General features: G+C 41.2%; 2 protein-coding genes and 1 pseudogene across 3 annotated transcripts; 1 reads left to right on the top strand and 2 right to left on the bottom strand.

The window, feature by feature from the left end:
- The first annotated feature begins 3,629 nt into the window (after positions 1 to 3,629).
- LOC117844092 (wall-associated receptor kinase 2-like) lies at positions 3,630 to 13,883 on the top strand (annotated as a pseudogene).
- A 1,598-nt stretch (positions 13,884 to 15,481) lies between these two features.
- Positions 15,482 to 16,134, bottom strand: LOC117842532 (putative lipid-transfer protein DIR1). Its single transcript, XM_034723005.2, has one exon. The coding sequence runs from the start codon at positions 16,077 to 16,079 to the stop codon at positions 15,774 to 15,776; it is 306 nt and encodes a 101-aa protein (XP_034578896.1). The 5' UTR covers positions 16,080 to 16,134; the 3' UTR covers positions 15,482 to 15,773.
- Positions 16,135 to 17,893: 1,759 nt separating this feature from the next.
- LOC117845365 (uncharacterized) lies at positions 17,894 to 26,408 on the bottom strand. 2 transcript variants are annotated; one of them, XM_034726387.2, is made up of 17 exons: positions 26,246 to 26,408; positions 25,802 to 25,951; positions 25,526 to 25,569; positions 25,273 to 25,293; positions 25,077 to 25,114; positions 24,221 to 24,311; positions 23,424 to 23,529; positions 23,269 to 23,339; positions 22,645 to 22,714; positions 22,122 to 22,184; positions 20,745 to 20,816; positions 20,569 to 20,670; positions 20,385 to 20,459; positions 19,447 to 19,569; positions 19,009 to 19,125; positions 18,664 to 18,720; positions 17,894 to 18,283 (listed from the first exon to the last, which is right to left on the bottom strand). In XM_034726387.2, the coding sequence occupies exons 1-17, from the start codon at positions 26,270 to 26,272 to the stop codon at positions 18,224 to 18,226; spliced, it is 1,287 nt and encodes a 428-aa protein (XP_034582278.1). In that variant the 5' UTR covers positions 26,273 to 26,408; the 3' UTR covers positions 17,894 to 18,223. The 2 variants fall into 2 exon arrangements, with proteins under 2 accessions (XP_034582278.1, XP_034582280.1); XM_034726389.2 differs by lacking the exon at positions 25,273 to 25,293.
- Between the last annotated feature and the right edge of the window lie 830 nt (positions 26,409 to 27,238).

Below are 27,238 nucleotides of genomic sequence, written 5' to 3'. Positions count from 1 at the left end.
CTAGTCGCTTTTGGCACAAACAAACCCCAGAGCTAAAAAGGTTGCATGTCTAGGTGTTGGTGGAGTAGTACCACCGGTAGGTTATGTCTTGTTGAGCGTAGTTGCTCAGCCTTGCTTGTGGCACATCTTTTCAGGTGATGTTGATACCTCTGAGTTCGCTGCAAGTGGCACTTGGCCTACCCAACTTCCTTCGGGTTGGACGGTCGAGTGGGATCCCTCCTTGGACGGTGAGGACAGGGATCATTGATGTCATGACCGGCTTCTTCATGATATCATGCACCGACGTCTAGCTTCCGCTTATTTATTTCCGCTGCTTGAAAACTCTGCAAAATATTTGAATTTTGAAACTCATGGTGTAATAAATCAATGCACTTTGTTAAATCTGGATGAACTGTTGTAATCTTTGTAACCGAGTAAGTTAAGTGGTTTATCAGATGAAATCCGACGGATGACCAAGTTGATTTGTTTAAAGTACATGATCGCGTGCGGCTTAAGTATGCTTTAGCCAAGTTAATTTGGGTTGTTCCGCCACAAGTGGACCTAAGTAAGACTGGATAAAAAGATGAAGCATTCATCCTTGCCAATGATGTGCATTAGGTTTTTTTATGTGAAGGACATGTCTAGCAAACCCAAGAATAATTCAAAAGATAAAGAAAAACCATAGAAGCCGAAGCGCCACATAGTTCTTCCAGGTAAAAGAGTAACAGTGGGAGACGAGGATAAAACAGACCACTTAGATGATTAAGATCAGTTTGATGGCATGCCTCCATTCGATGTCGAAATTGACCAAAGGATCATGCTAGCTAAAAAAGAGGCTCCGTACTTACACCACGATCATGACCAAGCAACTTTCGTCAAGAAGAAGTTTTTTAACGTTAGATTGTAATGCTCTATGGTAAAGCTTTATGTAATGCTCTATCGTCATATATCAGAACCTTTCTATTATACTTTAGTGATGTGAAAAACTTATTTATGTAATGCACTAGATATGATCATCCTTTATGTGAGTTTTTAGGTCATCACATTATTATTCGATCAAGTTATTATGAGGTTGTGCGGGAAATGCAAAGGGGAGGAAATCAGGACTTCCATCAGGAACACGTTCAAAATTATTATGAGGTTTAAAACAATTGGATACATTTTTTCATGATCAAATTATTTATTATAAAAGTTTTTATCAATAAAGTGTAAAAATAATTATTTGATAATTTAATATATTTTTGCATGTTCAAAATGTTGAATTTTACTATTTTTCTTGGATAATAGAAGTACAAATCAATTTAGAACATATGAAAAAAAACCAAATCAATTTAATTAAAGTATAGCGTGGGAAGTGAAAAGGGAGAATACCCTTTAGTCCCGATGGTAATACCACCCGGGACTAAAGGGGGGCATTTTTATCTCCCGCGCACAAGGCCCCCTTTAGTCCTGAGTGGTATTACGACCCGGGACTAAAGATCTCCCTTTAGTCCTAGTTTGTAATACCACCTGGGACTTAAGACCCTTTAGTCCCGGTTGGTATATCCTGACCCCTTCTTCCTCCTCGGGACTTAGCCATTTTCATGGCCTGCCGTGCCCTTTCATCCTCCTCGTCACCTCCGAAGCACCCGTATCGCCGGCATCATCTCCGCGGGCGTCCACCTCGACGTCGTCGTCGCTCCTCGACCGCCACACCGCCGCCGTCATCTCCACACCCAGGCATCCCGGCGCAACCCCCCTCCCCTACGGAGCGCCGCCCCAACCGGCCCGGCCGGACCCCACACGCCGGCGCGCCGCCAACCTCGATCTCCTTCGCCTCCACGCCACGCGGCTCCCCGATGGCACCTTCACGGCCCGGCGTCCTCCTCCTTCCACGGTGGCGCCCTCCTCCTCCCCCGACGACGCCTTCCCGGCCCGGCGTCGCGCCCCTAGCCACACCGCCGCTGCCGGCCTCGACGGTCTCATTCGCCTTCTCGCCCCGTGGCTCCGCGATGGTGCCCTCCCGGCCCGGCGCCCTCCTCCCGCGCCGGCGCCCTCCTCCAGCCGCACCACCGCCGCCGGTCGCCCCTTCTCCTACGACCGACCCCCTCGGCGATGCCCGCGCGACCCAACGACACCCAGCGCCACCCCCCACCCCCCGCACCACCGTCCCAATACCCTGGCCTGCCCCAACCGCTTGTCGGACACTAACGCAGTTGAGTTTTTTTAATTAGGATTTTAGTATATTAGATTAGGAAACTAGTAGAATGTAGTAGCAATTAGTAAAATTTAGTAGATTAGTGGAAATTCTTTGAAAATTAGTATGATTTAGTATAAATGCTTAGGAAATTAGTATAGTTTAATAGAACTTAGTATAATTTAGTATAAATGCTTAGGAAATTAGTATAACTTAGTAGAATTTACTAGAATTTATTACATTAGTGGAAATGCATAGGAAATTAGTATACTTTAGTAGAAATTAGTAAAATTTATTATAAATGTTTAGGAAATTAGTATAATTTAGCAGGAATTAGTACAACTTTTTATAAATGCTTAGGAAATTAATATAATTTAGTAGATTAGTGGAAATATTTTGAAATTAGTATAAATGCTTAGGAAATTAGTATAATTTAGTAGATTGTATAATTTTGTATAAATGCTTAGGAAATTAAGATGATTTAGTAGATTAGTGGAAATATATTGAAATTAGTATAATTTAATATAAATTCTTAGGAAATTAGTATAAATTCTATGAAAATTATAGAAAATTAGTAAAATATATGGTTTCATGTGTATTTATTTCATGTAAATATTTTTAATGTTTAATTTCATGTAAGTTTCGTGTAATAAATTGTACAAGTTTTATTGTATTGTTTTAAATGTATATTTTCAATCTTATGTTTATGTATATATATGATTCTATAAATGATAAGTTTTGTGTGATTTCATGGTTGTTGTATGATTTCATGTATATACATTTACTGTACTACTTGAGACAATCTTTAATTTAATGTATCTATGATTACATGTGTGTATAACTAGTATCATTATTAGTTGAGATGGGAGACAAAGAGGATGAAAGGTATGTAATGGAGCAGATTATTACTAGCGGTAGTGGGTCAAACGTTCCAAGAACATACACTGAGGATGAGGGTAGCTAGGTGGACATTTTCCTCAACATGTCTGGTGATGGCAATGATTAGACCGAGCACGGTGTTGATGACAATGCGAAATAAGACATTGCCATGATGGAACGTTCTGGTGAGATATATATAATTTTCAATGTTTTACCCCATCTATAACTTCATATGGATTATTACTATATACTAATTAATGAATCTTGAAGTTTTAGCCATCTTAATTGATGAAGCGAAAGAAGCCACGAGGTCGTACAAAGATAATAGAGGGAAGGCTTTAGATCACTGAAGTGTCAGAAGAGGGCCAGCCAATTGCTCTTGAAAAAGTCACTAGAAAGTTTGTGAGTTAATGCGGGGCTATTGTAAGGGACAACGTGCCCATCAATATTCGAGAATGTAAGTCCAGTAAAAAAAGATGATCCATACGTGCTCCCACAAACATAGAAAGATATGTTGTGGGTAGATATCAAGAAACACTTCACACTTCCTAACTACGTCGATGAAAAAGTTTTGAAAGATTGGACACTTAAGAAGATGGCAACCCAATTTCATACCTTCAAGAAGAATATGGATACCAACTATATCAAGAAGGGCAGAACTCTAGATTTTAATGACTGGCCAAAGTTAAGAGGTCACTGGAACTCATTTCTGGAATACAGGAGGAGTGAAGATAGTGCGAACAAGGTTCGTGTCAACTCAGGCAATGCCAAGAAGGAGGAGTACCATCATCATCTAGGGCAAGGTGGTTACAAGAGTGCAATTCCCAAATGGAGAAAGATGGAACAAGACCTACTCGATCGAGGTATCGTACCAACGACTATTGACTGGCCCAATCGATTGAAGAATTCGTATTACGCTCACGAAGACACCCTTAGCCCTGAGGATAGGACACTTGTTTTCAACAAAACAATATGTGAGAAGGCCCTCAGGCTTATTAAAAACATTGAAGATTCTAAAGCGGGAAAGTTCAAGCCTGATAGAGAGAACGATTAGGTGACTTTGGCGCTCTAGAATCCCGAACACCTAGGATGTTGCCGCAGTTTCGGGGTGGTTCTCTGGAAGTATGCTTTCCATAGGGACATCGACACGTACATAAGCCGGAAGAAAAGAAAGGAACAACAAGATGAGAGGTGGCAATGCATGTTAGAAGCTAAAGTGCATGAGCAAAATGTAAGAACGCATTTCAAGCTCCTCAGTAACATAGAAGTTATCGACTACATACCTTGGTACCCCGAGACTTTTCAGTGGTTGAAGTAGACTTAGCCACAGCCATCTTGCGGACTACTCTGCGTCTCTTGACAGGAGGAGAAGGCTCGTCCTCCGACTCCTCGACAACAGCTTCCGACTCTTCTTCGGACTGTGCTACATAGCCGTCAAAGAACTCGGGACTTCTAAACAACAAATCGATGTCAGCGACAAGAATCACAAGTCAAAAGAAAACAAGTCAGGAGGGAAATACTTACCACCTCTGGCTCGTACCAGGATTCATACTGACGAAGGGCCGCAGGGATTACTGGTACTCCCTGATAGTTCCTGAAAAATTTTACCAGCAGCACCTCCACGTCATCGTCAGATATGTCCTCCTCAGACATACGCGATGGATCCTTCAGACCTCCGTACTCACTTCCCGGGTGAGCAAGTTTTTGAAGTGGCTGGACTCTTCTCTTCAGAAAGCTGGCTGCCACATTGATCCCAGTCAGACCGAGTGCTTTCAACTCGGTGATCTGCTGCATCTGAAGATCAAGCTTTGGGGTATCCTCGGGCTCGCTTATCCAATTTTCCGCATGCTTGGGCGCGTGACCAGTCACCACAAGCAAGCGAGGATTATGATTCCCAATATAGAACCACCTTTTTTTCCAATCCCCATGGGAGTCGGTCAGATTATACTCAATATATGCATTCGAGTTCCTGAGTTGGAACCCGGCGCCTCCAAAAACTTCCGTCCGCTGGGCACTCGGTTGAGGCTTGCAACGAAACAGTTTCCTAAATAGCTCGAGACTTGGAGGTACTCCCAGGAAAACTTCGCACAGATGTACAAATATAGCCATGTGCAGCACTCCATTGGGATTCAAGTAGACGAGCTGAAGATTGTAGTACTCGAGAATACCTCTAAAGAAGTCGGAGGTAGGCACGACCAGTCCCCTTTCCACGAAGTGAGCAAGCATCACCGTCTCCGCCGGATGTTCCTCAAACTGCCACGCATTGGGAAATGCGGGGCGCCACTGCACGATTTCCTTTGGCTGAAGGAGCTTGGCATCGACTAGCACCTGGACTGCTTCTTCTTTCATCACCGAGTGTTGCCAAGTTGCCCAAGGTGGCGGCGGAGTAGTCTGGTTCGTCGGCCCCACCTTCGGCGCCGGCAGCACCAACTCCTTTCGCTTCTTGGATCTGACCTTGCCCATCGCCGGAGCCTTGCCCTGGATCTTCTCGGGTTTCTTGCCCATCTTCTTGGAGCGCATCCGATGGACTCAACCTCAAGTTAAGGAAGAGGCTTCCACTCAGATCTCAGCGGCAGTGGTGGAGGCGGCGGTGAAAAAGCGAGCGAAGGCGCAGAGGAGGAAGGAAGAACAGATCTAATGCCCGTATGGCGTCACAGCAACCGAAAAGGGCCCTTCTAGATTTATCTCCGCCGGCTCCGGATTCGACGCGTCAGTTGCGCAACGGACAGATTAAAATCGCGTATTAATCGCAATAAACACCCAACGGTTACTACATTCAACGGATTGCTGACCACTTCAACGACAGGAATCGCCTAAGTGCTCGGGGGCTGCGGGTACCGTACCCGTTGGTCAGTTTTTTCTTTTTCGAGATCTCCAAGGGTAAAATGGGCAAAAGCTGGTTTGACCCTAAGCCTGACTCTTCGACTCAACCTAAGGCTCGGGGGCTACTCCATATGGAGTGCGATTGACATCGCACTACCATATAAAAATTTCTCGGGACAGAGAAAACTCGAAGCTGCAGAAAGAGTACCTTCCAGCCACGCGACAGTACTCGGGCACTTCGGTCTACAAAAACTACTCGGGTAGTGCCTGCAGTGCCCAAGACTATGGCGCACGACTACAAAGTACTCGGGGGCTTGTCGGGACTACTCCCCAGACCCACGAGTAGGCCTTGGACGCCCCACTAAGGGACGTACTCGGACGTGATCAGAACAAGGATGGGCGTATCCTACTCGGACTAGTCTTGTATGTTTATGGAAAACTACTCGGGCCGATACCGAGTAGGACTCTGTAATAGTACCCGACTAGGACTCAGACTTGTAACCCTGCCCTCCCGTGTATATAAGGCCGGGCAGGGACCCCCTCAAACAACAATCCTCAGGATCAGAACATACATCAATACAAACCAACACACAGGACGTAGGGTATTACGCGATCTAGCGGCCCGAACCTGTCTAAATCATGTTCCTTGCGTCACCATTGATTCCTTGATTCTCGACGACCCTTACCGCATAAAAGACCACCTAGGGTACCCCTAGGCGGGTTGCCGGTCTAAAACACCGATAGTTACTAAGATGGTCCAATCTAGAGCACTGCTGGATTCCAATGTCATCAGCAGCCCTACTCAATGCTGAAGTAGCTTTGCTTCCACAGGGGGTCCCTGATGAGAATATGCCAAGCTTACCTGTGGTTGTGCAGGACAACCAACGGTACCCTGTGGATGACATCACTCAGCGCACCTCATGTGAGCTGTATAGACCATTTGGCAACCTCACTATTAATGTATACATATATATAATTTATACAATTATCTCAATTGATCCACGCCTCAAGAGTTTAATAACTTATTTATTTATCCTATATGTACAGGTGGCGTACGGAAGTGCTTTACCAATCCTGCCAGGGCAGACAAGCCATAGCATGGCGATTCCACATGGCTACTCCACCGTTGGGGTGGAGCAGATTTTTGATAGTAAATATGAAGGCCTAGAGCTCGACCTCCCAAGAGGTGATGGGGAAAGGACACTAGGAGATGCTGTTCACAATATCATTTTATGGCGCAAACATTACATCATCATCCCCAACCAGGAGGCATCATTTCTTCCCGTAGATCTCTCGTAGCCACCATCTCTTCAGAACTCAAGACCGTCATCTCCAGCACATCTACCACCAGGACCGTCGTCACCATCGGGATCATCGCATCATGCTCGATCACCGTCTCCAGCACCATCGAATCCTACAAGCGAGAGCGACCATGACCAAAACACCCCTTCTCAATCACCACATGCAGCGTCGGGACTAAAGTCTGGTGCAAGCAAGGAACCACCTACAACACCTCTCAAAAAGTCACGACCACCGCCTTCCAAGCCAAGGCAACCAAAAGCGAAAGAATCAAGGAAGAAAACAAAGAAGTCTGAACCTATTAAGAAGCTAGCAGGCGATATGACTTTTGAGGAATTGGAGGAGGCATCGCAAGCACATATAAGGGAGTGGTTTGGAAAAATCATTGTAGAAAGAAAAGCGAAGGAGATGGAGCCTAAGCCAGTAGATCCAACCAATTTAAAGTTTTTATTGGCATGCAAAAAGAAGTCAAGAAGAAACTACTATCGAACTACGATCGCTCGTTACTTAAGTCTTGGCAGAAGGAAAGTCGAGGAGAGTCACCGTCCGATCGTACCGTTCCCCAGCTCGGGCAGCAAGATCAGCAAGCAGAAAGAAGCTCAACAAATAGTAGCTTTGCTTTGGAACAACAAATCAAGGTCATTAAGTTTATGGAAGAGACAAGTCTCTCGCTTGCTGAAGGTCTAGGGCAAAATAAACCACCACCTCCAGAAAAGACTGTACCTAAATGACCCTTTGAGTTAGGCAAGCATCAAGTCAGGTCTGAATTGGTATGGAAGCTCACAACAAGTTGTATGAATTCCATCAGTGCTACATGGAGCAGTCGGGCAATGACATGACTCTGTTCGCTCTTCTTGTTAAACCGATTGATTTTTTCGATGAAGGTGAGAAACTTCTCTGGTTGGAATTCAAGGATATTTATGAAGTGTACCATTAAGATGCCCTTGATGTCTCTCTTATTAGTGCTAGGGTTTTGTAAGTGTGTGTTTATTAGATGTTAATTGTGGCTCAGCTCATTATTGTGTGTGTGTGTCGTCCCACAAACTTTGTCTTTCATTTTATATAGGATGTGAATTCAGAGGTGCCACCGAGAATCCTACTTCAACGTTGGCTTCATGGACCCAACGCTTGTTAACCAAAAGCAGATACATGATCAACCAAATTCTACATTGGACGCAATATGCAAATTCTTGGACCAACAGAAGTACAAGCAATACATACTACTGCCTTACAAATTTAAGTAAGTGTGGGTACTGTCTATTTTTATTTTTCTTTCCTTACCAAATTAATGTTAGTTAGTTCTAATATGAACGTTTATGTACACAGTTACCACTGGATTCTCCTTATAATTATGATTGATCAAAGCAACATTATTGTGTTTGATTCGTTGAGGAAACCAAAGGACGAGTACCAAGACATTCAAGACATGTTTAACTTGTAATAATTCTAGATCTTTATCTGTATACAAAAGTTTATTTCCTAAATTTTCACCTAACACTGTATCATATTTATTATTTTAATTCGCAGCGCATGGAAACGATTCCATAAGTATCACCGTGGTGATTTCAAAGAAAAACTTACATTCAGTACAACTTTTCCGGTATGTATGAAGTTTGCACATTTTGTATATTCTATAGCACGAATATTTCATAACATATTTTTTCCACTAAAGTTCCCGAGACAAGAACAAGGGAATAATTTATGTGGATACTATGTCTGTGAGCACATACACCATTTCGTGAGGGACAAGGTGCTATCGGACGCTATAACTGTATGTAAAATAAGCCTATTAATTATTAATTATTTTCTAGCTCCTTTTATTTAATTGTTGGTGTAACATTTACATATTTCCAAATTACAGATGTAGTGGATTCGCAAAGAATTCTTGGAGAAGGAAAGGCTTTTGGCCATCCAAGAAGCACTCATAGGATTTCTGGTGGACGAGGTGATAAATCCGAAAGGATAATTTTATTACGATGGATATTCAATAGCCGAACCGAGCAACATCATGACGGGAGAATCCTAAGAATTACGAGGACAATTTATTAAAATTATTGTATATATAGTACTTGTATTAATACTAGTTTGATGTGTATAACATACTAAGAATTGTATATATCGTAGTCATAATTAATATTATGCATATACTATCATGAAATATATATACGACACGAATACAATACGAGCATATACGTGTAAGTAGTGTACGCTAAGGATGTATACATATAGGTATATATAAGTGAAGCAACAATTAGCATTAATATGGAAAAGAATTAAGGGTAAAAAGAAAAAAGGTATTTAGTCCTGGTTAGTAATACCAACTAGGACTAAAGGAGCCGCATGCATGCGCCTGCATGGCGGCCCCTTTAGTCCCGATTGGTATTACCAACCGGGACTGAAGATCCTTTTTAGTCCCAGGTGAGTGACCCGAGACTAAAGAGGGGGATTTTTAGTCTCGAAAGATAAGTCCCGGTTGGATATTCGAGAGATATAACTCTCTGCAATCAAAACTAATGCTCACTTTTCCACCGGTGGCAGCTAGGTGCTTACACGACAAGAGATCCAAGACGTACGGTCTTCAGATCGATGGATGGATTGGCGAGTTGCAAGTAGTTTTTCAATTGGCATCAGTATGCAGTTTGGGGCGTGGCGAGGCTGGCATATCCATGGCAAGTTCTTGTACCCTCGGACACCCGAGCTCTGCGCTGCCCAGTATACTACCTAACAATACTCCCTCCATTCTAAATTGTACTAAATTGTAGATCGTTTTGGCACAAACCAGATAGTCTATGTCTAGATGCATAATAATATCTATAAACGTAGAAAAACTAAAACGATCTACAATTTGTAATGGAGAGTAGCTGTTTTGGTCCTAATACACAGTTTGATCCTAGGACCCACATATACCTCCCTTGGATCCCTGTTCTCACAATAATAAATGATAAACATCGAACTCACTTGCCAATCGACATGATCGAGGAAGCAATCCAGGACATCCACGTGCAATGGCGGTGCATCGGTGCCTTCATTTTGTACTAGTAAGTAGAAGTTATTTTAAATTTTGCTGATTTAAATGCAGATTTAAGAGTTGATTTTAGATTATTTTTAGTGATAGCGAAATCGTACAATTTAAAAGTAATTTTAGGAATTAGTTTAGGCTGTTACATAAGCTAGTGTCAAGAGGTACGTAGATGCTCTTTATGTTTTATTAGGATGGCGTCGGACACCATGTAATGATGGATCTCCCAAGTCCCAACATATTTTTATGTATGTTTATTAGGTCCAGGCAAGCTAAGGGATTTGCCGTCCATGACGGTTGTGAGCTGTGGCAGTCAAAAGAAGCATGCCGTTGCAGTCAACAGAGAGGCTCTATGTATACTGCTAAAACTACGAGCAAGCCGTGTGGCCGTGGCAACGGGCGAGATGTGGAATGAGCTTCCTCACGGAAAATAATCCCTTGAAATTCCAAGATTAATTATCCTCGGCCTCTTATACTCAAGCTACTAAATAGCGTTGGTACCCGCTACAGCGGTGGTGGATCCCTGCCGCTACCGCAACAAACCCACAGAAAATATTGTAGGAAGGAAGAACCAGAATTAGGGATGTTTATTTGGCAACTTGCATGTGACGTGGCTGACCGTACCTGAGTTCAAAATCTGTTTTTGCCTTAGAAAGACCTGCTTGTACGTGTGGATGCCTGAGGCCTTATTCTTTCTTTTGAATCCGTTACTTGCACGTGTAGACGCCTGAGGCCTTTTTTTCTTTTGAATCTGTTACTTGCACGTGTGGACGCCTGAGGTCTTTTTCTTTTGGCTGAATCCGTTACTTACGTGTGGAGCTTGCAAGGGAAATGGCTCTAGTACATAACGATTTTGGTGATTAATAACAACATAACTATTAGGATTAATGTGTTTGCAAGATGCACTTTTGTACATGTTTTATATATCTCAAGGATGAATTACAAAATCATCAAAATGATTAGAAAAAAAGAGACTTAGAAAAATTTTACGGCATCCAAATGATAGTAAATAATCTAGAGATAGTCTTATTCTAAGGCTTACAAATGATGGTAATGAAGCAGGGACAAAGACACGCGAAGATTTGAATCGAATCCTGCTGAAAATATGCACCGACACATTCCACCGACTCATACTCTGGTAACAGTAACCGTCACCGATTCAGTCGGTGACCACAGGTAAGGTCAAGGTAGGCGCGTGTACTATTACCACCGATTCATACTTTGGTAACAGTAACCATTACTGATTCAGGCGCATGCACTTTTACCATCGATTCATATTCTGGTAACAGTAACCATCACCAAATCAGTCGGTGACCACAAGCAGGGCTAAGGTAGGCACGTGCACGATTACCACCAATTCATACTCTAGTAATAGTAACCATCACCGAATCAGTCGGTGATCGTCGGCTCGGCTCTGCATCGGCTCAAAATCGGCTCTGAAAGGTTTGGAGTATAATTTGAGCCACCGTTCCAATCTAGAATAGCTTGTGAATTTAGGAGCAGAGAGGATATATATCAGGTCTCAATCGTTATAACACGACCTGAAGATGTAGTGCTAAACGGTGCAAGGTAGCTAGGAAGAACAAATAGTTCATTTCTTAGAAATTCTTCTTTATGACATTTTCTACTGAAGCCAACTAGCTGCAGTCTAAAGAAGTGAGCGAATGATAAATGGGGGTACCTTCACCATGGTTGCGCCAACGACCAACAGCCAAACAGTGATGATTCCAAAGGTTTTGATCAAAATGAATTTCGAATTTGAAATTTCCTGTCGGTGATTTCATGGATATGAAATGTCTTTCTGACCAGATTCTTAATTGTCGAATAAATAATATAACTACCAGAATGTACTGATTCCTGAGGTAAACAGATATCGATGAATGCACACGCCCGGAGGAATATCCTTGCTACGGTGTTTGCAAGGACACTTTCTTACGATTGCAAGTGCCCCTCGGGTTACGTAACCGCCAGCGGTGATCCAAAGAAACAACGATGTGTCCAGAAGTTCCCTCTCGAAGCACAGCTTGCCCTAGGTTATGTACCGCCTCTCTCAGATTATCTCTATCTCCGTATTTTCTGTCTGATGTTTGAAAAGTTGAAAAATGTTCTCTATATCTGTGTTATAAGATTTCAAGAACATAACTAGACGCACACTATACATTGAATGCCTGCAAAAAATATATAAGATGACTTCCATGCATGTTTCTATCTTAACTTATATATAATGTGGTACATGTGTGCCACTACTACAAAACATACCCCTTTCAGGTACAAGACTAGGTTTACTTCAGGGTTTGGAATGACATCTGTATCAAACTGAAATATGGAATGACATATTTTTCCACAAAAAAAAAAGAACTGGCTATGTTAGATGCCAAAAGATAACTATAGGTTACAGAGACAGACATACATACATACACACACATGTATGTATGTATGTATGTATGTATGTATGTATGTATGTATGTATGTATGTATGTATGTATGTATGTATGTATGTATGTATGTATGTATGTATGTATGTATGTATGTATGTATGTATGTATGTATGTGTGTGTGTGTATGTGTGTGTATCCCATCAATCAATGCATCGATTGACTATTTTCACCATTTTTATTAAAGTCAAAGGTTAATGAGAACTACTATTGATTGTTCATTATCTTCTGTATGCAGGCATCTCTTTGGGCTTTTCCTTATTAGTTGTTGCTTTACTCCTCACACTAATGGCTTGCCACAAAAGAAGGATGAACAAACTTTTCAAAAGGAATGGTGGTTCAGTGCTTCATATGGTGGATAACATCAAGATTTTCACCAAGGATGAGCTCAAGAGAATCACAAAGAACAGTTCACATATCCTTGGCAAAGGAGGTTCCGGTCAAGTTTACAAGGGGACTCTTGACGACAGCACAATGGTGGCAGTGAAGGCGTCAATTGAGGTAAGCGAAGCTCTGAAGGAGGATTTCACTAATGAAGTGATCATCCAATCACAAATGATCCACAAGAACATCATTAAGCTCTTGGGTTGCTGCTTAGAGGTTAATTGATGTCCCAATGCTGGTTTATGAATTTGCTCCTAATGGGAACCTTCACAACGTCCTCCATGGCAAAGCCAACCGCCACCTGTCTCTCTCGTTGGACTTACGCCTGGACATTGCAACTGAATCTGCAGAGGGATTAAAATACATGCACTCGTCCACAAACCATACCATACTCCATGGTGATGTTAAGTAAGACAACATACTTCTGGGTGACAATTTCATGCCAAAAATCTCAGATTTTGGGACATCCAAGCTGCTAGGCAGGGAGGACTTCACAATGTTTGTGGTAGAGAGCATGGGCTATATAGATCCAGTGTTCCTCCAAACCGGGCTTTTGACTCAGAAGAGTGATGTGTACAGCTTTGGAGTTGTTCTCTTGGAGCTTATCTGCAGGAAGCCAACCATATACGATGAACATTGCAGCCTCGTCATTGAGTTCCATAGAGTTTTGGAGAAGGACGACAGTGGAAGGGCAATGTTCGACAAGGAAATTTCAGTAACCAAAGAAGATGTGTTTGTCCTCGAAGAAATTGGCAAGCTTGCTATGGAGTGTTTGGATGAGGAGGTTGAATACCGACCTGATATGGAGGTAGCAGAACAGCTTGTGATGCTTAGAAGAGCCAGGAAATATGGAGAATGGAACTACAGGAGTCCCCATCACTTCGATTAGAACAACATTGGATGATGTGTCATGATCTATGCCACCTATATCAGCAGAACAAGAAGCACCATATACCATTGATTCTAGTGATGATGAGCAAAGAATTCCCCAACCTTTTAGTATGAACTCATGTGCTTATGTTTATGCAAAAAATAAACATCATCCTCTCATCCTTCTCCCACATGTTGCCTGTGACAAGATTGAGTTCAGTAGTGAGTTGCAAGTTGTTTATACTGCTATTGATATTATGTTTCACATGTTGTAGTTTCTGTAATATGTGGATCAATGGAACGTTCTAGCACTGATGAGATATTAGTTTCACATTTCGAGTCAACGATCTGGATTTCCACTTCGAAATTCTTGAATTGATGTAGTCAAATTCTCAAAGCTAAGTAGCAGTTGAATTTAAAGAGAATGGATTGTTTGCAAGGAAAGGGGTAGGCTATAGCCACATTCGCAGGATTGGGAACAGAGAAAAGGGGCAACTGCATATTATAAGGTTCTTTCGATCTGTTCCTGGATGGCTAGGTGGAACAGGAAATGTGTTACCTTAGCAAGCTTGCCAATCAAATGAAATTACAAGCTCTGTATCAACATCTACCAAGAGGACGGGTTCTAGCTCTGAGCTTCTACCAAAAGCAATCAAATGATCTGCCACTGAATTACAATTTGATTACCAATCATTTGCTGGGGCACCAACATCTAGGCCGTAACGATTTACGAACTTGTATCGTAAGTAAGCAGCAGGGCCCAATAGGTAAAACTGCACGGAAGGAGCGGATCCAAACAGTCCTTGCGACGCTGGTGTCATCGTGGGCAAAAGTTCATCAACTGTTGTTGGCGTACTCTTAAATTTGTATTTACAAATAGAATGAGTATATTTCTTAAAATTGTAGGTAACTATTTAGTACTCCTACGTATTATTACTTCACTAGAACCGGTAATAATTGCTGATGAAAGTCCCCGGTGACACCAGCAAACCTCAGATCCTAGATCTTTCTTGAATGGCTTCCGCAGATGCAAGCATGGGTCTAAGGAATATTATTTGCCCAACCCCACGATCCTTCTTGTGTCACAACTAATATGGCAGCCGAGACTCATTGTCTGTGTGTAGCCCAACTATCTCACGCGTGATTATCTGGCCCAGCTCCGGTTACTTGGCCCAATAAGGGGCAATATAATCGGCCTTGCACACCGCATGATCTGGTGCGGTGGACGAATCGTTGGATGCATATGCCTCGACAAAACGTGTACCTGTACTTCGCCATCCCACCCATCGACGTCGATCGCATCGCATGCTTGCATGCAGCCAAAAAGCACCCGCCTCTTGCTCACGGGCTGCATGTACGCTAGCTACCAGCTGATACATGGCGATGCATGTGGGTGCCGGCAGGTGTACTCATTCCTTCCATCCATCAGGAGTCACTGATTCAAAAGCAACGACACGTAATATTTTTTTTTCCTGAATACGCAGGGGAGCTGCGTATCTTTATATTAAGAAGAAAAAACGACACGTAATATTGACTGTCATCAGCATGGCAGCATCCCTAATCAGTTAATCCTTTTCTTGCTAGCAGTGATCCTTGTGCAAATAATTCCGATACATATGAAGACAAGCAGTAGTGATGTTTTGGATCGATCAAAACCACAGTGACAGGAAACAACAACGTAACTTGCCCGGTATACACACACGAGATCGAGTACGCTTGGACAAAGCTAGTGGCACACACAAGCAGTCCAAAAACCATGCACATGGCTATACATATGACGACGACACACGACGAGCACATCGATCACAAAAGCTGAAGCACGAATGCAGCTGCTAGGATACACAAGCGACAAGATCACAAGACCAAGGACACGGCCAGCTTAATCCAGATCGATCGATGGATCATCGGATCATGAGCAGTTGGGGGGCGTGGCGAGGCCGCACTTGGCCGGCAGCGCCATGGCGCGGCTCGGGTCGATGTTGTACACGCCCATCCACGGCGAGTTCTTGTACCCGCACAGGCACCCCAGGTCCGCGCCGCCCAGCGCGTCGCAGCACGCCTGCGTCGGCGGAGCCGGCGGGTCCGTCGTCTTCGCCGCCGCCGGCTGGCACGACATGAACTGCTCGTTGCTCATGCCGCACACCGCCTCCGCCGCGGGCGCAGCAGCGACGAGGAGAAGGGCGGCGGCGACCAGGAGGGCTCTGCTGGTGGTCATGTCGTCGCGACTGCAACGCCTGCTGCGGTACTACGGTGTGGTTGGAATGCTCTGGAAGGATAGGGAGTGTGGCTGGATAGGGGGGTTTTATAGCGCGGGGGGCGTGGGAGTTTTAGGTGTAGCCACCTACAAGTTTGAGGTTTTGCCGGTGGCCATGTCGTCTACTGCTGGATTAAGGTGTGCTCGCGAACCATCCTTACCATCTCACCTACATAATACATGTGATTGGTTAGATATACTTTTCCTTTGAAGTAACCCGTGAAGATGCTTTTAGTACTGGTCAATAATATCGACCGGTACTAAATATCTAAGTACCGGTTAGTGTTATTGACCAGTATTAAACGGTACTCCAGGATATTATTGCTCGGTATTAAAAGGCTTCGAGGACTGAAAATTTCTATCCGGTACTAATGTAAAGGGCGAATGCTCATATTTCTAGTAGCGAATAATCCTCACCTCCTCTGGTTATGGTTGCGAGCATGTTACATTTGGGAACCTAACTACAATATCAGGAGAACCCAGGGCTCGGCCAGCAAATCCCAGGCAGGCAGGCGCAGCCCGTGAAGGTCCCCTGTCCGTTTGTACCCTGATCATGTCACTCAGCGCAGCGATCAGGTTCACGGGGGGAAGAAGACCTCTAGAGGGTGAGTGCGCCGGGCCTACCGGAACTCGTGGTTGAGAGGGTTCCTGGGATCCGCTGACGCGGCACGGTGATGTCGATCGATATGATGGTCCGGCCTAGCTCGTCCTACAGGATTATTGCACTCTCGTACATCACAGCCGTGGATTGCGGATATCAGACAATTGTACTAGCTAGTGGTGGTATGTCCGTATATATGTGGACTTGGCACTTCGAAATCTGTCTCAAATGATAGGAGGGTCATGGACCAACGCATTTGAAATTTGAAATTCCACATCGCGCGGCTGACCTGACTTTTTCAAAAACGAAAAATAGTCTGCCTTCCCATCTAATATTCTTCGCAAATACAGAGGTATAATCCACTTTCAACCAGAGAAGCATTCTCCCTAATCGTTTTAACGGTTGCTAGCATGCAGAATGGGCCGTTATTATTTGCCCGGTTGGTAGAGGTTGTTGTCAAACTCCGCTCCCAACAATATTATATTCACCTATAATTTAAGCGAACGCCCGAATTACTAGCATTATTTGGAGAGAAAGAGAGGCTGCAAACAAACACGAGAGCTGTCCAACGAACTTTAACTCTAAAGTCAGTGCCTAACTTTGCAATGGACCGGAGAGGTTTTTTGTTTGATTCCTTGAATAGATCGTCGCTCTTAGCTTCGTGGGATCGCAGAGGTCGGAACATTTTTTTTTAAAAAAATAAACTACTCCTTTTTGTTTATTATAATTGTATGAAAAACGGTATTAATGGTTGAAAACTATTTCCCTGATTTTCTACTAGTAGTATTTTTGTGTACAATCCCCGCAAAAAAATGTATTTTTTGTTCATAGAAGTACTAACGTTTTGATGCATGTTTTCTTGGGCAATGCGAGTGTCCTCCGTCCCCACCCAAGCCTTTGTGCTCTTTCGCATGAGCTGACCCAGTACATAGAGCAACAATAAGTTGACATATTTTGGGCCATCTCCCATCAAGAAACTAGTCCGTTGGGCCTGGGCTACTTCATTCTCCACTTCTCCAGTAAGGTGGGTGAGACTTTCCAAGCCAGGTGCTCCCTTTACAAGGCGGGAAGAATGGAGGAAAAGATGCCATGTTCAAGCTTCTATAATTTGAATTCGAGTCCAAAAGGAATTGAAAGGGCAAGAGAATTACCAAATTTCAGAAACAATAGCACAGAAGCATAAATAAGCTGTTCACAGGCATGTTGCAACTGAAATCTGTTGTCTTGCACAGGGAATGCAACTGTACTTTAACAGCAGCCGTGAAATTACAAGCCCCTAGATTCCTTTATATTGCTATGATACAAGAAGTCCCTAACATGCTGTTGGTCGTCCGTGCCAATACGACCGCGATCTATTTGCTGACAAATATATTCGCTTTGTCCCATTTGGCAGTGTCTACGGGTTGGCACGCAGTGGGTATCACTCAGAGTTTCCTACATTTGCACCTACAAATGGACCGAATGATTTCAATGATCCAAAACTGACCATTACATATCTCCTCAACTATCTTTGTGCATAACGATCAACGAGCGCCTTTGCTGCCTCTGGGGCAAAGAATTTGGCCTGCATGGAAGGTCAAGTCACACATTACAATATGAAGACATGATTTTATTGACTGCTCCCTTTTATATTCATCTCAGTTTACTTTTACATCTTATAGCCTGTTTGAATGAGGTGGAGAATGCTTTGGGATTTTAGGATTTAATTATAATTGACAAAGTCCTATGGGTTTGGATCTAGATCCCCTATCCAAACAGCCTTTCATGGCATCGGAAGCTACAGTTGGCCTATGGCCCTGCAGGTTGCAGCAGCAGGACCATAACCAAACACGTTGATCCCTATCCGTGATAGATATCATTCTTTCTACTGATGAGATATTAAAAAAAAACTACATCTAGTATTTTCAAGAAATTTCAATGTCACACCATATAGGAAAATGGTACCTGAATAAACATTCTTTCTGCATCACCTGCTTTACCATTTTCCTTCAATATAATTCCCTACAATTGGATAACAACAAAACAGTTAAGATTTCTTGGTGTATAAGAATTTCGCTGCTATGAATATAGTCTTTGCTTGGCATTGCTTCGCAGCAGAAACAACATAATCTGTTAAGAAGATAGTACATCAAAACTAAACTAGTCAAAGCTAAAATTGGTTATGGCTGATTAGCATCTCAAATCTATTGGAAAAATTAAGATCATTCCTAATCTATCTTTATTGAGCTAAAAAGATTAACTGAAATCTCCTAGGTACAGCATAAAACCCCCTGGCAATTTCAACAATACCTTCGCTAAATAACCACGGAAGTCTTCAGGATGCTCAGTGATCAACTTATCGTAGACGGAAACAGCATCACTGATATGGCCCCAATCAGAATAAGCCTTCCCTAAAAGCAAGTCAACCTGTGATAGAATTTGAAAAGAACATTGCACTTAAGTGTCAGTTCTCCTATTAATATCAATTACACAAATCACACTGAATGAAGTGTAAGTTTTCCTATTAACATCAATTATGCAAATCACACTGAAATCACAAGGATATACAGTAAATAAGCATTCTGACCTTGTGTCTGATATAATATCTAAACAACTGCATGAAAAAGTTAAGCAACAAATCCATTTGTCTAAACATGCTGTCATACATAAATACAAGGATTTGGCTAGTCTTTTTTTTTACATAAGCACAAGTAACAAGAGAAAGATTAGCTACCACAAAGTACTTACTTGGATCGGGTCAATATCTTGAGGCTTCTGGCCACCATTGTCATTTGCGGCCTCCAAATCAGCAAGTCGTGTTTGACTCTTTTCACTTAATTTTTGACGGCATGACAGAATTACATCAACTGCCTTCAGAAATTTGGGCATGCATTAATTTATCAAAACCGGCATATGTTTTTCTTTGAATGAAGTAATCAATCAAACTATAAATGAAGTTTGCAGAACTATAATCCCTGCGTGTTCGAGAAAAAAAAAGAACTATAATCATTTAGTAGAGTTATTTTTCTGAACAGCAACTAGAATTATGAAGAAAATGATACGTGGAGCATTCGTTTTACACCCCGTGAACTATTGCCAGTGTCAGATTTCCAACAACCTTTAATGCCATTCAGACAAACACACACATACAACACCCATCCTCCACTGCCAATCAATTGGAAGCAAGGCACACTCCAGTCCATGTCATGAGCTCAATGTCGATATTGAGGAAGCAGGCTATGAAGGAGGAAGAAGCAAATGGAGAAGGAACACAAAGACAAACAATGGATAGAAAATGGTAATTAAAAGCTGACTTGGTGGTCCAGTTATATTTCTTATTGGACGATTTGTTAGGATGGGAACCCGGTTGCATCAGAAGCCAGGAGAGGGGATTATTCGCGCAGTTTCAATACCTAATGAGTGTAAATGTAACATGTCTGGTAATGCATATCCAGGTTGAAAAGTGGACTTTGGCCATAATTAAGAGGTATAATTGAGTTTTACCTATAACACAAGGCATCTCCTCAACATATTTTATTTAGGCCTAGTTGTTTACTCACTAGTAATTATAGAAAGATTTCTATCGACGTTTCAAAAGATATGTAGTCCGCTAATAATTATCCCAGAAGGTGAAAATCGAAATGTTTTGGTAGAATTATTATGATGCTGAATAGAGCCTTACACACCTGATCTGGCTTCTTAGCAGCAAGTAATGCATTTGTCAGCCCACGGAGAACTTCAAAGTCAATATTATCTGATGACTGTTTCAGAAGTGTTAGTATGAGAATGGCTCAGAGTGTTATTCAAAGGCAGTAGTATATAGTTACAAGACAAGAATGCATGACTAGAAGTGCATACAGATTTACTTACAGATAAAGCGCTTCTGTATGACGATGAACTCCCTTCATAATCCTTCAGCTCAAACTTTACTTCACCTAGTAAACGGTATGCTTCTGCTTTATCAGGGATTACCTGCATCAGGATAAATAGTTTCATAAGCTTCACAGACTATCTAAATGATAACAAGGAGCGAACAATTAGGATACCTTAACTAGCTTCTCAAGAAATGTTGATGCCTTTTCATACTCACCTAGTTCAACCAATGATACTGCCGCACCCTGTGTAGCCATACGAAAACTGAATAAGCATAAGATGGAACAAAAAGAGTAGAAAGTAAATAAAAAACATTTCAAGAAAATTGAAGTATTTAAATGGATGTTCTCAAAATCATTCAAATGCATGTTGTCATTCTGAAAATTTCCTTTCAGACATACTAATCTAAACCGGAAAAACTAACAGGTGAATAAGAGTGCTCTAAAGACCAACCAAGCCACTTGCATGTCAGAATGCTCTTAATGGGAATGCCGCATCTTGATGGCAGCTGGTTAGATAGTTACCAGTTTTAAAGTATTGCCTACCAGGCAATAAGCAGAGTACCTAATATGATCCATAAGATATAGGTAGGTTGAATTGAAACAACCAGCCGTTTCACTGCCACAAGTCATGCTCATCCTGTTGTTTCTCCTCACATTGCTCTTAACATTTCCCTCAGGCTTGCCCCTTCCGAAGCATCAGTATTATTGTTCTCATGCATATAGTGCTTATGTTTTTGTCAAAAAGGGAACTGGAGGTTTTCTGTGGACTTTGCTGAGGTCGTGAAAGGTGAAATGGAGCAGTTTATGGTAAAAACCTTAAGGGCAGATGTTACAAGCGTTTCTATCTTTCTAATGCAATGACACACAGTTCTACTGCATGTTCGAGGAAAAAAAGGAATTAAGTAGTTTATTGTTACGAAGGTGGCGAAATTTGCAGTCATGGATTGCTGAGAGCACTTTTCACAAGGAAAAGAACCCGCCCAAAAGCATTAGGCAACTGAGTTGTAACAACCATGCCCCCAAATTCCCAATTCCCAACTGTCACTTGCAGTCATTCTAAGCTCCAACCTGATGCTTCAACTCAATTGCATAAGGAATTAGATGATCTTCCGTGCCCTTCACTGAATCAAAATAACAGTTCTTAGCAGAGAGAATCCCCCTGAACATGAACGATGCATGGAGTAATTGTGCTCTGTTCACATCCTAATGGCTATCACCATTATTTATCTATTAGAGGCTACAAATATATTTGAAGGAATGACATTTATTGAAATAACCTTCATTTTCAGACAAGATTAAACAATGTTGAGACTCCCAATAGTGAAAGTTTACATCTTAAGGCTATTTCAAGGTGTACCAGAAACAACCTCCAAACACATTTTTCCCATTTACCCCACTCATCTAAGCACCTGAGAATTGAACATTCATAGACACTCTTTACAGAGAAACTTCTATGCACATGTGCCAGCAGATAAAAACTTCAGTACTAATTTGATATGTCAATAAAAGGTCAAAAGTTCAACAAGTCATATGGAGATAACAGTTCACCTCAAGAGCAGTAGGGTCATTAGGTGACTTGCTCAGTGTGGCTTCAAAACCTTGTAGTGCACCCTAGAAAAATTGATAACAAATTATTGCATGTTCAAGAAAAAAAAAGATAACAAATTATGAAAAAGAAAATTGAATAAGAATGCAATCGAATACAGTTCTTTTGTCATTCTGTTCTAAAACAATCATACCATCAGAAGCAAAACACAGCATTATTGCACATTCATAAATAGTGCAATGCCTGAGTACTTAAGGGGTGCCAATACTGACTTTTAAATAGCCATAGGCTCATGCTATTCTTCCTTGATACTCAGCTATATGTCATTTATAGTTTAATCATTTTCTTCACTGCAACATCTTACCTGAACAAAATTATAGTTCAGGTGAACAGCTGAGAGAAAAATAAAATTCCACCCTCATTGGAAACATTATATATTCATGAATATTACCTTTTAATAAATGTATTCTCGTTTTCACATTCAAGTAAACAAATGAACCATACAATATTCGGGAAAATGGTTACCTTAAATTTTGCTTCTTCCTCTTGAGAAAGCTTTTGTTTAACAACTGCACTTTCTTTGCTAGGACTAACACTGAAAAGGGAAGTGATGGATTTACAAGATAGTCACAACATGTTCAGAAAAAAAATATTTATAAGTGTTCTATTCCATTACTATAATCATCTGTTGGTGGCCTTAGGAACAAATGCCCTTCCCTTTTTCAATACTCAAGGAAATCTTCCAGTTTTGACTTTAAAAGGAAGAAAATAACAGACTAACGTTGCAACTTTCAATCAACAATTTCAAAATTTCAACTTCAGAAATCTGACTTCAATTGCAATTTTGAAAACTTTTATTTACAATGCCCCAGGTTCATATTCCTATTTTGTCATATAGAAAGATAATCCTACCATTCTGCATGGTACAACACATTCAACAAGGACAGGAAGCTTCTTGGGCATGTCAGTTATATAATGAATGTATCATGGCAAGTGAAAATCATTGCTACTCAGAAAGATGGCATCAATATGTAGCAGAACATTATACCCCGCATGAATAAGAAAATTTATATGAAATGCAAAGGCTATGGAGAGATCAGCAATGAAGGAACAGACAATGGCCCATTTGTGTAGTAGATGAAAATTCACCTTCCATAAGGAAGGAAATCCCCAAAAGCGAAGACTAGTCCAAAGACAACAACTGCAACACCAATTCCGACCTACCGAGAGAATTCTGATGAGCATATGATCTGAAGATTAATTACTACAGGAAACCTGAAAAAGTCCATAAAATAAATACTAACCCTTGCACCAAAGCCAATTGTACTTTTATCTGACTCAATTGGAGCATCATAATCAATAGCTTGATAATCTTTGTTCTCTTCAGCTTTCTTTTTCTCAAGTGCAGACCTAAACAGAACACAAGCAACCAAAGTTGAGAACACCAAAAACTGCTGAAGTAGGACAGTGCTTACAAGCAGTATACCAAACAATACATTTTCAGTGCCTGTTTACTAAATAGGAGTGTAGCAATTGTCACAAGCTGACAACTATGGTGCAAACTATGAAATATTATTCAATGCATTGATGTACACATGCCTTCAAGTAAGGAATGTTTCCGAGTAAGCCATAGAAGCTCAAGAAAGTTTCTAAAAGAACCTCAAAGATACAAAGCGACATTTGTCATATGGACTTCTAGGCAGAACTGGAACAGGTGCAGTCTAGGCCTTGACAATGCAAAGGTCAGACATCCAAGAGCGCAGCAAGCCACGGTGGAACAGGCTACATGAGGAATGCTCAGGCATACACCTCACATGATTATTTAACATTTTTTCTAATAAATTAGCCAGGCCTTCTGAGTCCCTTTTGTAAGTTGTCAATGATCAGAAACATTTCTACTTATATATTCGATTAAGAGCAAAATTATTTGTAATACATTAGACAAGCATTAGCCCCATGCATAAATTGTCAAGAATCAACAACATTTATACTTATTTACACCAAAAACAGCAAGAACTCTAGCTATAGAACTTAATCCTATGACAAATAAAACTTATTTTGCACTAGATGTAGCACGATGATAGATGATATGGATCACTACCTTTTAACTGCTTCCACTTTTTCCAGAAATTTCTTATCCAAAACTTGTTTACCAGATCTGTTTTCACTTCCAGTTCTTAATTCTGGGACCCCTAAGAACAATGAGTGACCAAGTATTGAGACATTGAGATGGTAAAAGTAAAATTAGGTGAGTTCAGCGTAAAGAAAGGGGGAAAATAGGTAAGATAAAAATAAAAGATAGACATATCTACAATAAACATCAAAGCTAAAAGCAGAAACATGATCTTAGATCTTAATGGTAGTTCATCGGTAAATTACTATGTTAGTATGGCAAAGAAATGTTAAAATAAGGGAGGGGACTTTGTGGAACTGCATTTACAAACTAATATGTACATGAGTAAATCAAAAAAAATCCAAGGATAACAAACAACTTTTAGAAACATTTACCAATCTATGAAATCCTAGCAAATTCGAGTACACCAGACCTAAGTCAATGGGATATAACTAAAACTAGCAACGAAAATTGTAGTCATAACTCTATAGCTAAATGAAAAAAAAGGGATAAACTAACACAGATAAAAGGCTTTTACACCTCAGTGGTTCAGGTTAATGGAAAAACAAAGGCCTCGTGTCCAATGAATGCACAATATAGTTGGGGAATCATTCAAGTGAGTCAATCAGCAATTGTGTCATCCTGTCTAGATTTGGCCAGTAGGACAGACAAGATAGAGCCTAAATGAACTTTTTTCAGTGATCAAATATTTTAGCAATTTCAGAAAAAACTTAGTCATTACGAGGATAATGCAGAAAAAAACTTAGGTGTGCAAGACAACTTTTTTTTGAAAGGGTTGAGTTCGACAGTACTTGCAGTTAACTGAAAATTGAAGTCAACTTACATTGGTCCATATTCTTTGGATTTCCAGATATTACCTTACTGCATGAAAAGAAAAAAATGGTAACTAAAGAAAAAATGTTATACACATAAAACACAACTTAGCACTTCTTTAAAATTCAAAAAACAAATATGAGCCAGTAACATCATTAGTTCGACACTTCGAACAGATTTGATTAAAGAGTTTCTCAAATCCTTACTTGGAGGATTTGAACAACAGCCTATAACAAAAAGAAGGAAATAAGTAATATCATTAAACCAAACAATTAAAAATTCTGTATTTAGATGCATGATTCGTGTATTTATCACATAATCAACCAAGCTATCGCAAAATGTAATAGAAGTAATTTTTTTGAAAAAAATAATGTGTCAATCATCAATCAAACATAAAGTTCCTTTGTTTCTAGTGCGAAGAAAATAAATCCTAAGACAGAATGCTCAAGGTGAACTAACCTTGGTTCCACTCCAACATCTTTAGGCCTCTTCTTGCTTTTAATCTGTGAGAGAGGAAAAGGCATAACAGATCATCAGAGACTCCAATTCCTCCAGATACAATGCAAGTTGGCTTTCCTAATTACTGGACAAGATGACTTCCTCACTGAAATTTAACAGAATTAAGAATATCTAGAAGCGTTAGAACATGATTTCATTTCCGTCATTGTTCATACTGGTGCTTGACATTCAGATGGAAGGAACTAGGGAGGGAAATGGAGCATTGAGGCTACCTACTTTTCTCTTATTAGTCGAATCCGCGCCAAAGCCACGCCCATTGGTAGCGAAGCATCGAAAACAGAATGCCTTGTGGGTTCTATGGAGAGCCATATTTGAACCAAACATTTTGATATCAGCACTATGCCCGAACTGTTGCACCACCCATCCCTACAATACAGTTGTATTCCGATGTTCAATTATCGCCTGAATAAAGTACTGCAAAATTCCAAAATCAAAAGGCTTGAAAAAAAATTCATTCCTAAGTTTATACAATCCTACGACAATGAATCAGACTAGAATAAAAACTTGCGCCTCTCCAATGCAAAAGAAGGCTCGCATTATAATCTCAAAAAGAAAAAAAATCACCAATAAACCTGCTACTTGTAAGTTCCGTGAACAAAACCAAAGAAACAGAAAGTGGCAGCCGGATGGGAAAAGAAGAAGGGAGGAGGGTTCGTATACCGGTGCCGGGAGACCCGCGGCGCCCATCGGCTTCAGGAAGCGGAGTTTTTTTTCCCCGGGAAAAAAATTGAGGCGGCAAACGGATAATGGAGGAGGAAAACCGGAAGCGGAGGGAGCGCCGCACGAGCGCACGCTCAGCTTCCGCCCGCCCCCGGCATTCCTCGGCCCGTCCGCCCGTCGTTTATCCAGCCGTCCATCGTGATCCAACGGTGGCGCACTCTGGTTCTTTTTATTAGCCGGTTTGTTGCAACCTTTATAAAGTAGAATTCAATGCGCAAACGAACGATGAGTTATCAGTTTTCTTTGACGAATTATTTATAAAAACTCTAATCCAACGTTCATGCGAGTGGTAAAGGCAAAAACGCAAGAGTATAAAATTTAACTGGAGTTCTTTTGCTTCTTTTAATGATACATGTGTTCAAGTTCCTTTTTGAAGAAAAGAGATTTATATGCGGATATCGTATATCCCACTTGAGGATTAAGTATGGAGTTTTTTCTTTTGAAAGGACACCAAAATAGTATCTCATATCTGATATTTACTAAGAAAAACAATAACCAGTACAAAAGAGATAACTCGACACAATGACCTATAAAAAAGTAGAAATACACACAGCTAGAGACTAAAAAAATGCACTGAAAAGGACACTAACAAAAGAAATACATGGAAACGAGATCTATAAGCCACACAGTATGGCTAAGATCTGAAAATAACCTACGTATATGGCAGAACCTACTCTTGCTGGTACTTCATCGACGTCGCATTGCTTGACATTTAACGTCACTGTTATGAACCACGGTCATGCCTTAATTAGGAGATCTTCCGGCCTTGTTAAATTGTTGTTTGCATCAAGCACTTATTTGTTTACATCAGCTGAAGGTAATCCTGATAACCAAATAATAACCTGACTAGAAAAGATCGCATCAAAGGTTTATTTTTAACTTTTTTTTAAATTTATTTTTAAAAATAACCTCAGCTGAACTTTATTCGCGGCA

The sequence above is a fragment of the Setaria viridis genome, chromosome 2, assembly GCF_005286985.2.
Source record: "Setaria viridis chromosome 2, Setaria_viridis_v4.0, whole genome shotgun sequence".
NCBI classification, from domain to species: Eukaryota; Viridiplantae; Streptophyta; class Magnoliopsida; order Poales; family Poaceae; genus Setaria; species Setaria viridis.
The sequence above is the reverse complement of the archived record's forward strand: the minus strand, read 5'-3'. Positions and strand labels throughout refer to the sequence as shown.